At 39.8% G+C, this 13,494-nt stretch overlaps 1 protein-coding gene across 1 annotated transcript; it reads right to left on the reverse strand.

Annotated features, from left to right (window-relative positions):
- Positions 1 to 13,228, reverse strand: LOC130108226 (myosin heavy chain, fast skeletal muscle-like). The gene is made up of 39 exons (XM_056275088.1): positions 13,025 to 13,228; positions 12,774 to 12,917; positions 11,285 to 11,441; positions 11,170 to 11,197; positions 10,979 to 11,087; positions 10,799 to 10,891; positions 10,632 to 10,695; positions 10,419 to 10,517; positions 9,413 to 9,516; positions 9,079 to 9,217; positions 8,869 to 8,987; positions 8,607 to 8,756; positions 8,260 to 8,430; positions 7,853 to 8,159; positions 7,599 to 7,669; positions 7,339 to 7,426; positions 7,138 to 7,255; positions 6,921 to 7,044; positions 6,669 to 6,805; positions 6,249 to 6,504; positions 5,914 to 6,156; positions 5,634 to 5,810; positions 5,408 to 5,553; positions 4,908 to 4,998; positions 4,398 to 4,787; positions 4,014 to 4,140; positions 3,603 to 3,721; positions 3,286 to 3,482; positions 3,015 to 3,198; positions 2,752 to 2,917; positions 2,180 to 2,304; positions 1,789 to 2,097; positions 1,493 to 1,696; positions 1,189 to 1,314; positions 839 to 1,009; positions 645 to 749; positions 443 to 538; positions 224 to 355; positions 1 to 140 (listed from the first exon to the last, which is right to left on the reverse strand). Exons 1-39 carry the CDS (start codon positions 13,226 to 13,228, stop codon positions 120 to 122), a joined length of 5,811 nt encoding a protein of 1,936 aa, XP_056131063.1. The 3' UTR covers positions 1 to 119.
- Between the last annotated feature and the right edge of the window lie 266 nt (positions 13,229 to 13,494).

Here is a 13,494-nt window from a genome sequence, read left to right on the forward strand (position 1 = left end):
CTCAAAGTTGTGGTAAATTATATACTTTTATTTACTTCAAAATGCTTGACATGTTGTAGAGAAGCTGTAACAAGAAATTCATATTATATGACTACTTGTTACTGGCTCTTTTATGCTATTCACTCCTCTTCGTTCTTGCCCTAGAATGACAAAATAATGGCAGATAAATTTTTAACCAATACTATGTAATTTATTAGCAAGATTTGGTAGTATTTAATCTTACCTTTCCAATTTCACGACTCCTTGCCCTCAGCTTGTTAACCTGGGACTCAGCAATGTCAGCACGTTCCTCAGCTTCCTCCATCTCATGCTGAACCTTCCTGTACCTGGACAGGTGAGTGTTTGCCTGCTCTTCCTGTGTAGTAAGACAGGTTGAAGTTAAAACACATGGACTGAATGGGTATTTTATAGAATGTTCATTAATAGAATTTAGATTACTCACAGCCTCCTCAGAATGTCTCTTGTATGCCTTCATTTTCAGCTGTAGCTTGTCCACCAGATCCTGAAGTCTGTGAATATTCTTCTTGTCCTCCTCATTCTGTTGAAATTAGGAATGATCAGAGCATTGTAACAGGATACCAATAGGGCTAATAGGGCAACTGTTTATATTGACAATTCAGTTCTTAATCAAAATATCAAATTACCTGATAGGTGAGCTCCTTTACTTTTCTCTCATATTTCCGGACCCCCTTGATGGCTTCAGCTGCATGCCTCTGTTCATTATCAACTTCACTCTCCAATTCACGAACCTTTGAAAAAAAATACACGTGTTTAATTAGTAAAATTTAGTTGTGGCATGTAATGTACACATGAATGTTTAGGTTGTTATAACACATACTCTAGCCTCCAGTTTCTGGAGTTGCTTCTTGCCACCCTTCATGGCCAGGTTCTCTGCCTCATCCAGACGGTGCTGCAGGTCCTTGACTGAGATATCCAGGTTCTTCTTCATCCTCTCCAGGTGAGCACTGGTGTCCTGCTCCTTCTTCAACTCCTCAGCCATCATGGCAGCCTGGGGTGTTGCATATTTGTTCAATGTAAGGTTAGTGTAATATTCCAACCAGTATAACACTAGATTTGATGGAGACTCACTGTAATCCAACAGCATGTGCAATGTAATAACATAGAGGATTAGAATGCTTGTATTGTGATTTATTTTTAGCTTCATTATAATGCACTGTGAGCACTCACATCAGTGATGGCCTTCTTGGCTTTCTCCTCAGCATTTCTTGCTTCTTGCACAGTATCTTCCACCTCTCCTTGGAGCTGGACAAGGTCAGACTCCAGCTTCTTCTTGGTGTTGATAAGGCTGGTATTCTAAGGTTATTGTGAAAGAATATATTATTTTTTTATTTTGATATACTTTAATGATCCCCATAGGGAAATTACGCTCTGCATTTAACCCATCCTAGCTATTATCCTAGCTAGTATTAAGCTTTTGTATAATGTATAGTGGAATTTATATTAATTCTTGTTAATGAAATTAAGACAATACCTGAGAGTGCAGCAACCCAACACGCTCACTGGCATCAATCAGCTCTTGTTCAGCTATTTTGCGAGCCCTCTCTGTTTGTTCAAGGGCAGCTCTCAACTCCTCAATCTCAGCCAGCATCAAGTTGTTCCTGCGCTCCACCATGGCAACTTGCTCTTTCATGTCTTCTTGTCCTCTTATGGCCTCATCAAGGTGCAGTTGGGCATCCTAAGTTTAAAATATATATAGATATATCAACAAATGTCACAAGCTTCTTTCCATAGGGTCAAATGTCCTTCATAGTATAAAGTGGGATGTACCTTAAGCTGTCCCTGGACATTTCTCAGCTGTTTCTGGGCCTCAGAAGCCTGGCGGTTGGCATGGCTCAGCTGAATCTCCATCTCATTGAGGTCTCCCTCCATCTTCTTCTTGATTCTTATGGCATCATTCCGGCTCCTGACCTCGTTATCCAAAGTGGTCTGCATGGACTCAATCACTCTCTGGCTGTTCCTTTTGATCTGCTCTATCTCCTCATCTTTCTCTGCAATTTTTCGGTCAATTTCACTTTTGACCTGGGTGAGCTCCAGGTGAATACGGAGAATCTTGGATTCCTCATGCTCCAGTGTAGCCTTGATAAAAGATCATATGCTATTTAACCTCAAGATTAGTAAGAATAGTATTGCATAAGAAGTGTTATTTGTCAAACCATACCTCGACTTCCTCAAGTGAAGTCTGAAGTTCGGACTTTTCTGCCTCTACAGTCTTTTTCCCCTTTTCCAGTTCATGAATGGTTTTTCCACTTTCACCAATCTGCTCAGTCAGGTCAGAGATCTCCTCTTTAAGAAACAGAGCATCAGTGGGTATTTTACTAGTGGGAAGCTTAATTGATTATACATACGTGTATGGTGTTAACACTCAGAAATTCCAGTTTCACATGACTTCAATACAAGATGAATTTATCTTGATTTAACATGAAAATAAATGTTTACATATATTTCAAGTGTGTGCGGTGAAAGATTATGGACATACAGGCTGTTAGTCTTACTGACTGGCACTCACTTCTTTTAGCCCATTTCACTGTAGCCAAAAGTGTATGGTTCAATGTTTTGATAGGGTAATTTGTCTAATTAATAAAATGAAAATCTAACAATACTTTGAATTACCATACAGAGTAACCAACACGTGAATGCTTTATGATAAGGGTTAGGTAGAAATCCCTCTTGACCAGGAACCAGTCAACCAAATGGCTGCATGATACGTTCAGTACATTAAAGTTTGCATACGTTGCAGATTCTTGTTTTCTCTTTTCAGGGTTTCCAAATGGTCCAGAGCTTCTTCATATGAGTTCTTCATCTTGAACAGCTCAGTGCTGAGAGAACGAGCCTCTTTCTGAGCTACTTCTAGCTCAGCCTGGCTCTCCTCATACTTCTGCTTCCACTCTGCAAGAACCTGAAACCACAATGATCAAACGTCATTTATTTTTCTGCAGGACGTTTTTATTTTTTTATTTTTTTTAGCTTACTCAAAGCCCAGATGAAAACCGAACCTTGTCAAAGTTCCTCTGCTTCTTATCGAGGTTAGCAGCCAGAGCATTAGCTCTCTCCACATCAATCATCAGATCCTCCACCTCATTATTCAGTCTCTGTTTAGTCTTTTCCAGAGAGGCACATTTTGCATTCACTGCCTCGATGGATTCCTCAGCATCCTGGAGACGCTGGGCAAGCTTTTTCCTGTAAAAATTGGCAAAGTTGTGCTGGTTGATGTATATAGTCAATACATGTGATCATTTTATAGTTCAATTTCAATAATTTCCTTACTTTGCATCCTCCAGCTCCTCAGTCCGCTGAATGGCATCAGTCTCATATTTGCTCCTCCACTGAGCCACTTCACTGTTGGCCTTGGACATTCCACGTTGCAATTCATTCTTGGCCTCCTGCTCCTCCTCGTATTGCTCTCTGAGAAGGTCACAGTCATGACGAGATGACTGAACAGCATGGGCCAGGGCATTCTTGGCCTTTCAAAAAAAGATGCATACAAAACTGTTAAGCTGAAGACCGATCGAGATAAAGATTTGCTGAAACAGGGTTGTTTAACCATATAATACTACAATGTTGTGTTATTGCTGAGCACATACTTTAATCTCTTCTTCAATGTGCCTCTTCAGCTCCTCAATCTGCTGGGTGAAAGCCTGCTTGCCCCTTGTAAGCTGGGAAACAAGGGCTTCTCTTTCCTCCAGCTGACGACTCATTTCACCTTAAGGAGATGCATTTACTGATGTCTAATACTATTCAAACCTGCCCTGTTTTTCATTCTGAACATATTTTATTTGTGTCCATAACAGTTATAATGCATTTGTTGATTTTTGACCAGTTTTTGAGGAGAAACCTATACTTCATTAAACATTTCTAGAAGAATTTGACAGTAGTTTAAGGAAGCACAGCAATGTAGAGGAGAGTTTAATAAAGTGAAAAAATTTTGGATTTGGGAAGGTGATCTTTTTAGGTCAGTGTCAAAGGTCAGAGGGAAAGACAGTTATATATCTCACCATTTTCTGTTTGCAGTCTGGCTTTTTGCATCCCTACGTCCTGCAGTTGCCTCATATGCTCATCATTTTTGCTCTTGAGTTCACTTAATTGATCTTCAAGAGTACGGCACATTTTCTCCAGATTGATCTGAAATATAGAGATGCTCGTTTGAATTAAGGGTTGATTCAAGATGTTAAAAAGTAATCCTTGATGAATTCATTCAGTAGTGAGCTTAATGAAGGTAGAGGTGAAATAAATTACCTGCCAAAAAAAAATTTTTTTTTTATAAAAAGATGAGACTCAAAGACTTTTAACAGAAAATATTTTTTGAATTAAAGTATCATGTCACAGTACTGATGAAACATTTGGACTTTGACTCACTATAGTCAATGGTCTTAAATTACCTTAGATTTTGAGACAGTTTCCATGTTGCTGGTGAGGTCATCGATCTCCATCTTGAATTCACTCTTCTCTTTCTCCAACTTCTGTTTGACACGCTGAAGGTTGTCGACTTGTTCTCCCAGCTCTGCCACGCTGTCGGCATGCTTCTTGCGGAGAGCTGCAGCCGTGGCCTCATGCTGCAGGGTGGACTCTTCAAGATCACGGCGCATCTTCTGGAACTCAGCTTCACGCTTCTTGTTCATCTCGATCTGAACAGAGGTTGCCCCACCAGCCTCCTCAAGCCTCTCACTGATCTCCTCAAGTTCCCTGGAGAGATCAGACCTCTGCTTCTCCACTTTGGCCCGAGCAGCACGTTCAGCTTCAATCTCTTCCTCTAACTCCTCAATTCGAGCCTAAAATGTACAATTGTAAGAGTGGTAAATAGTATGGACCTTCAGTATTTCTGTTCATATTACTGGTGTTTACAAGTCCAGCTTGTAACTTTTCTCAGAACTGTTATTTGGTGAACCAACCTGAAGTTCTTTAATCTTTTTCTGAAGCTGGGTAGAAAGTGATTGCTCATCTTCAATCTTCCCAAGAAGCTGACTTGTTTCAAAGTCTTTTCTGTGTTTGGACAACAATTTTAAAACGTTTTCAGCACTGAATATTTATAACTTAGATTAAACAAAACAAGGAGAAAATAAGTTAAACTCAGTTAGTCTTATATTTTTACATCCCATCACTTAAGAATTCATCATCAGTGTGAAACCACTGTCAGGGTATTTTTTTAATTGGATAACTCAATATTATAGTGTTGTTCAAATTGATTCAAACTGTAAAGTGTTTTTCTTTAGCCACAGAGAACTTTAACAGTCTGTTTATCTCTAGTGGTTTGTTCAGTACATTATTTTTTCAGTTGTAGAGTTCAGCAAAAGGGGGATTTCACGCAGGTTTTCTAAGGCCAGAAGTGAAATTAGTTAGAGAGATAAAGGACTATGGCCAAGTATTCAGGTACTGGTTACCATTCACTTACTTTTTAAGTTTCTCCTCAGCCTGTTGCCTGTCATTTTCCAGATCCATTATAGATTCCTGGGCAAGTTTAAGATCTCCTTCAAGCTTTCTTTTGGATCGTTCAAGGTCCATTCGAAGCTTCCTCTCTTGTTCCAAAGAACCTTCCAGCTGTTTTAACAAAAATAGGCATTATTTCCTCATTTAATGTTAAGAGAACTGAATTCCCATCAAAATATTTTTGCTCATACATCATCCACTTGCTGCTCCAGCTTAGTTTTGGCCTTGGTCAGAGTGTTAACTTTGTCTTCCTCTGCCTGGAGATCATCGAGGGTCTGCTGTTGAGCCTCTTGGAGGGCTTTCTTCTCTTTAGTCAGCTTGACAATAGTCTCATCTTGAGATGCCATTTCCTCGACAAGGTTTTTGACCTATTTTTGATGGCATTGTGAAAATACGTTAGTATCATAAATAGAGTTGGTATCAGATGGTTGTACTAAAAATCAATGTTATATGCTATTAGGGTCTACCAACCTTGTTCTCAGTGGCATGTTTTTCTTTTTCAACTTTGGCTAGGGTCAGCTCCAAGTCATCAATGTCTTTCTTCAGCTCAGAGCATTCATCCTCCAGCTTTCTCTTTTTGGCAGTCAGCTCAGCATTGACTTCTTCTTCATCCTCCAGTCTCTCTGTTGTCTCTTTGAGTTTCCCCTCGAGCTGGATCTTACTTTTAATAAGCCCCTCACACCGTTCCTCTGCATCAGACAAGTTCTCACCTTCCTAGTTATAAATGCAGAAAGTTGAAGGAATCAAGTATCAGTTTGTAAGTATCTTGTTATTGAAATAATATTTTTCTCCCTTGATTAACTCACAGCTTGAACTTGTATCTGCAAGTCATTCTTTTCCTGTAGGAGTGTCACCATCTTCTCCTCCAGTTCTTTCTTCTTGGCCAAAGCCTTTGCCAGCTCCTCCTTTGTTTTTTCAAAGTCTTCCTTCATCTGGGCCATCTCCTTCTCGGTCTCTGCACTCTTTAGCAGAGGCTTAATCTTGAAGTAGAGCTTCATCCATGGCCAGGTCTTGACATTCATGAATGAGCGGATGTTGTACTGAATGGAATAAATGGCTTCTCTGGTAATGCGACACAGAAGAAGACAACATATTGATTTTGATTTGACTGGATGTTAACTATAAAGTTTTGATTAAAACAAAATATTTGGGTAATATTTGAAGTAATAGCAATCAAATGCAAACATTCACAGTTGTACTTCTGCCAATTGATACCACATTTGTACCTTCTCTCCATCATCTTGACAAACTCTCTCCTCATGAGATGACCTCTACAGAGAGCCTGAGTCATGGTCACTAGGATGGCAAGTTTCTCATCCCTCATCTCCTCCAAGAGACCCAGCAGTCCAGCTTTAAAGAACACCTAATCGACAATGTTGCAGGAAAATTGTTTTTTTTTGTGATCTCAAAGTATGAGCTGTTCAGTGTTTACAAAAAACACTCAATTCCCATGAGCTCATAAGTGAGAAACACATTACCTTTGTGTGTCCAAACTTGTATTGAGTGTGGTCGACATTAATGGAGCCTAAGAGTTTCTCTGAGGCCTTTTTGTTGTCAATGAATTGCCCCTCAGGAATGACACTAGCATTCAATACTTTGTATCTGTTTGGAGGATTAATTGATTTTTTATTAATAACTGATCATAAGCTTGTCATAAATGTTTGAGTAATCTTAGTAGGGTTTTAAAGTATTTACCTCTGCTTGAAGTCACCATAGAGGATTCTGCTGGGGAAACCCTTCCTACAAATTCTGATACCTTCCAATACCCCATTACACCTCAGCTGGTGGATGACCAGATGGTTCTCCATGAGACCTTGAAGATGAATGTTGAGTTCAATAATGAGCACTAAAAGATCTGTAAAAAAAACTTTATCATATTTTTGAAATTAGGCATACCTGGAGTCTTTGATTCATTTGGAATCAAGCAACGTACAAAGTGAGGATGTGTGCTCCTTAAGTTGGTCATCAACTTCCCCAAGTTCTCCTGAAGAATGGCAAAGACAAAATGATGAATGGTACAAAGAGCAAGGTCTAGTTCCCTGAACGTTACCCCTAATAACTTTTGGTTATTTGTTGGTACTAGTTAGAACTCCAGTATACACAGTTTGGGAGACAGTTTTGCTGTAGCAGAACACACAAGCTTTGGGTGTACTTACCCTGAACAGTGCAGAAACTGTTTGAAAAGAGCCACCCTTCCTCTTGCCGGCTTTCCTTCCACCACCTTCACCTATAATGACATTTATGATATTGAATTTGACCTCCTGATATGAAAAATGTCGTGACTTTGCATTTTAACAGTGTTCTCTACCTGAAACTATATAAGGTGTTTAACAAATGAATGGTTTGAAATAAGGAAAATCCGAGCAACATATTTACTTAAACATTTTATTCTCTAAGAAAATACATTTACCTTCAGCCCCAGGATGTGATGCATAGAGAAATGACAGCAGTTTGACTGAGGATTTCTGGTAGAGCTGAACAACTGAGTCATTCAGGGGGTCCTTATTCTTGTCAAGCCAGCCCGTGATGTTGTAGTCCACTGTGCCAGCATAGTGTACCAGGGCGAAATGAGCCTCAGGTTTGCCTTTGACAGGTTTTGGCTTTTGGAACGCTGCAGTTTTACCAATGTGCTGGTCGAACAGCTTGTTCTTGAAGGTAGTGTCTGTCGCTTTGGGGAACATGCACTCCTCTTCAAGAATGGAGAAGATACCCATGGGCTAAAATCACAGTATTACATTAATGTTAGTTTGACTTTTTTTTGTTTTGTTTGATGAGCATGATGTCTAAAAAGGCATTATTTACTGTAGAAGAGCATACCTTTTCTATTAACTCAATACAGGCAGCCAAGTCCATACCAAAGTCTATGAACTCCCACTCAATTCCCTCCTTCTTGTACTCCTCTTGCTCCAGGACAAACATGTGGTGGTTGAAAAACTGTTGCAGTTTTTCATTTGTGAAGTTGATACACAGCTGCTCCAAGCTGTTATACTAAAGCAGTTGATAAAAGGTTAGTTGGTTTATTCAGTGGCTGTCAGAGTATGAATGAAACTATTTGTATGCTTTTAGGTGAGTTTGCAGTTCATGGATTTTTTTTTTTTTTTTTTGCTGAGCTATTTCAATGAAATTTGCCAGGGCAATTGTAGTATTCATGAAAACAAACTTACATCAAAGATTTCAAAACCAGCAATGTCCAAGACACCAATGAAAAAGCTTCGGGCTTGCTTTGTATCCAGCATTTCATTGATTCTTATGACCATCCACAAGAACATTTTCTCATAGATAGACTTTGAGAGAGCCATAGTTGCATTGTGGACCTTAGAAAGTACACGGCAAGAGAAGCTGTTGTCAACAGGTGATCTTGCTAGTGGAAATTGAAAGAGGACTCTATACGTGTTCACTTGTTTCTTGGATTATGGTATACAATACCTGTGTTACAGTTTGGCCTTTAGTCACATACTCATTTCCAACCTTCACTCTGGGGTAGCATAGAGCTTTAAGTAAGTCTGCAGAGTTTAGACCCAGGAGATAGGCGATTTTATCTGCCACTGAAAATAAAAAAAATGCAATCAATTAAAATTCACGCTGTGTTTCTTCAGTGTTTTACATTGAAGGCCAGTAGTTGTGTGAACTCCATACCCTCAGTGCCGTCAGGCTCTGCCTGCTCCTCACGCTGCTTTTGCTTGAACTTCATGTTCCCGTGATGCATCACAGCTCCAGTCAGCTTGTACATGCTAATCTTCTCATCAGAAGTGAAGCCCAGGATGTCGATCGCAGTCTGTGAATAAAAGTGCAAATTGCCACAAAAGATTCAATCACCATAGTTTGTGTTATTCTGTAATTGTGACAGGTAAATAATTTTGCCTCTTTCACCAAAAAAAGAAAAGGATTTGCCTGTTTTTGATGAGAAATCTAAGGATACTATGAGCCTACATTTTGGTAGCGTTAATGATGAAATGTAAGGTAGGCTTACATCAGTGGCCATGAATTCTTCAATGTCATCGATGCTCTTGACTGTAATTTCACCCTGACTAACCATGGGGTAGTCAAAGGGATTGGTGGTGATCAGGAGAGCCTCTGAAAATATATCATTATTGATACTATTGTTAATTTACAGTAGGAAAGCATCGGCGTTGGCGATAAAATGATAGCAATATGTTCTCGTGGTAGACACTTCATTGATAGCAATAAGAAAATTGTTCAACAGAATGTTGAATAGTTTCACTTAAATACATTATATGTAAACTACCATGAAAGCACATAATGTTTTGTTTTTTATTTTGATATACTCTATTGATCCCCGTAGGGAAATTCCTCTCTGCATTTAACCCATCCTAGCTGTGTAGCTAGGAGCAGTAGGCAGCCGCCGTGCAGCACCCGGGACCAACTTCAGTTTGTCTTACCATGCCTCGGTCAGGGGCACATACAGGAGTACTAACCCTAACATGCCTGTCTTTTTTTTATGGTGGGGGAAACCGGAGCACCCGGAGAAAACCCGCCGCAGACACGGGGAGAACATGCAAACTCCGCACAGAAGACAACCGGGGATGACCCCCAAGGTTGGACAGCCCCGGGGTTCGAGGCCAGGACCTTCTTGCTGTGAGGCGACAGCGCTAACCACTGTGCCACCATGAGGCCCATGAACAAGCGTGCTCCGTCCCTGGCTCACAAACGTGGAGACGGTGAGGAAATTGTTGATAAAGAAAAGGCAAGTCAGCTCACCATTATGTCAGTTTTTTTTGGGGGGGGGGGTTTCCTTAAGTCTGACCGATATCAGAACACAGTGGTGGTTGAATTCAAGGTAAGGTGGTTAAATTAAACCCTTTTTCCTCCTGCTTTTTTTATTGTTGAAAATAAAAGTTTTCAATAATTATCAGTATCGACTGAAATGAAACATTTTATCGCGATACATTTTTCAGCTATATCACGCAGCCTTAGGAAAACTCACAAATTGATAACATCAGCAAGCTATCTCACACCTATTAACTCGGGCTTGTGGCCGGTCATCAGCTGATAGAAGATGTGGTAGCTTCTCTCAGCAGACAGCTGGAAGGTCACTCTGGACTTCTCCAGCAGATCTGTAAAGGATTTAGACCATGGGAAAAAAAATCCTCACGTAAGATTAATGAATATTATATGGTATTAGTGAAAACAGAATGAATGATGGACAGTTGGTGGCGGAAAAAACCTACATGTTTCAATATCAGCTGAGGCCAACTTTCCAGTTGATCCAAAGTGAATTCTGATAAATTTCCCCTATTAAGAAACACATTTGTATTAATTCAAAAGCAGTTATGGTGACATTTTATTTATTATATCTCAAATATTGTCAAATCAAAGAATTTAAAAAAAATCTTACAAAACGTGAAGAGTTGTCATTCCTCACAGTCTTGGCATTACCATAAGCCTCAAGCAGTGGATTGGCTGCGATGATTTGATCCTCCAGTGAGCCCTAAAATTAAACATATTCAGTCAGAGTTGCTGTGTACATAAGCTCTGTTGAATAAAGTTTTTAAGTGTTTGTCCACAATTTCCTAACCTTCATCTTGCCAGAGGTTTCAGCTTTCTTTCCTCCAGCTACTGCGATTGTCGCAAAGTACTGGATGACACGTTTTGTGTTGACAGTCTTCCCTGCACCGGATTCTCCACTGGGGGGGGGGGGGTCATGAAAACTCATTTAAATTCAGTTTTATTATGATATTGCAAATGTTCTTCCTCTGTGATACTTACGTGATCAGGATAGACTGGTTTTCTTTATCTGCAAGTGATCAGAATGGAGTTAATAAGCTTCGCTCTTCACAGGGCATAGCTGTATTAAAGGCAGGAAGAAGAAAAAGATGTATACCTGTGAGCATGAACTGATAGGCATTGTCAGAGATGGAGAAGATGTGGGGAGGCGCCTCAATCCTCTTTTTGCCTCTGTATCCTTCCACAACCACAGCATCATACACTGGGAGCCACTTGTAGGGGTTCACAGTGACGCAGAACAGCCCAGAGTAGGTCTGTAACCATATTAGATGTGTTTGCATGTTTAGTCTTTTATAATCCTTTACCTTATGCTGAGCCAAATGAGATTATTTTCAACATGAGAAGGTGGAAATACTGCAGCAAAAATCCTATCACAGTATACATGGTGGTCCATTTCATATTCAGCCTGACTGGAATGTTTTTGATTGCACTGTATTTACATGTTTTTGCTCCAACACAGTGGTGCATCACGGGCACAATTTGCCATTTGTACAAATTTACTATTTACAATACCACTGCATATGTCACCTTCCTATTGTACAGAAATTATCTACTGTAGCACACCGTCCATCAAAGTACATCCAAAGTCTGCAATGACTGGGTTTTTTTTGTACATATCCTGTTCTTGCACTTTGATTTCTCTAAGTACTTGTATCATTACTTCTATTTCCCACTCGTGTGTTGAGCCAGCAAAACAAACATTTCATTATGAGAGTTAGTGTAAACTTGCTTTCACATATGACAAATAAACTTGAAAAACTTGAAACAAATTATATTTGCAGATTGAGTTGATATATTAATCTTATTGTCAAATTGTTCGAGTGTATGATGTAATATTGTTGACCTCCCAAAGGAACAGCCAATTAAATTAAATTAGATTAAAACATTATTTAAATTAATTTAAAACATAATTAAAAAATAAAATTAAAAAATGATTGCATTGTTGACCTCCCAAAGGAGCAGCCAATTAAATTAAATTAGATTAAAATTTATTAAAATTAAATTAATTAAAATTAAATTAAAAATTATCATTGAAAAATATTAAAAATTATTAATAAATTACATTAAAAAGAATCGAAATCAAAAATCCAGAGCCTGTCTCAACCCATCCAAACCAAACCTTCCAACCACAACCCACAGGCCTCCGACCCTCCGCCCCCACGCACGGGGTCGACCCACCCTTGTTGCTGTGCATAACGTTACAAAACTACATTAGTGCCAAGTAACACCGACAGAAATTGTGCCCTCCATTGATTTGGGGGCAGAGCAGAAGAGATGGGGATCACTATCACTCCTCATTCACTACCAGCAGCCGAAGCGTAAATTGCAGCTTTCCCTCCATACTGGACAGCTGTTGTGATATGAATACATAGAAGGGATGCGCTCAAGCTGCAGTGGAGGATCTACAATATTTTGTAAACCAGAAAAATTCTTTGAGCAAAGGACAGGAAAATACCAAGTGGAAGAGGGGTTCATCCCTTTACGGTGTGTTTGGACCTATCGAGAAGATTGGTCGGCTAGACGAGGGGGCATCTTATACAGCCTGCCTTGTGACGATAATGGTAAAGTAACTATTGTAAACTCACATAGATCATCCATGCTGCATAGCGCTCTTTGAGGTTATACAGCACAGTGGGCTCATTGAGGTGGGTCATCATGGCCATGTCCTCAATCTTATCGAACTTAGGAGGGTTCATGGGGAAGATGTCATCCTCTTTCACGGTGAGGCTCTGTGGGGGAAAAAAAATCACAAACCATGAGATAAGGATTTATAGTAATCCCTTTATTTTATTAATGACATCAGGAAGGCAAGATGCTCTATAACTGGCCCACTTACAGTCCCTGATAGAGTTTTGACAGTAGCTTTGCCACCTTCTTTGCCCTGGAGAACACCTTTGACGTACATTTCCTTGGGCTCGCACACAAAGTAAGCTGTTTTGGCATCAAAGGGGAGGTTCTGGGCCTCGAGCCTTTCTCTCTCCGGTTTCCGGAGGTAGATGGACGCCGGCCCAAAACACTCCATATCTGGCTCTATACTCATGATGGCGCTTTACTGCAAATGGTGATGTAAGACAGTAGTTATAGTTTCATTTTTAAATCACGGCTACGCTGTCAAAAAGGGCTGAAGCAGTAGAGCAAGGCAGAGGAAGGATAAGTCAAAAGTTAGTGTAGGGACTTTTACAACTCCTTCAGCTATAGTATAATGGCATTTCCTAGTGTCCCACAATAAAAACTGTAGGTCGAAGGCATGTCAGCAGCATTTGCTATGCCGAGGCAAAGCTATAAAATTATATTCCTAGTAATTAT

Source organism: Lampris incognitus, chromosome 2, assembly GCF_029633865.1.
Source record: "Lampris incognitus isolate fLamInc1 chromosome 2, fLamInc1.hap2, whole genome shotgun sequence".
Taxonomy (NCBI): domain Eukaryota; kingdom Metazoa; phylum Chordata; class Actinopteri; order Lampriformes; family Lampridae; genus Lampris; species Lampris incognitus.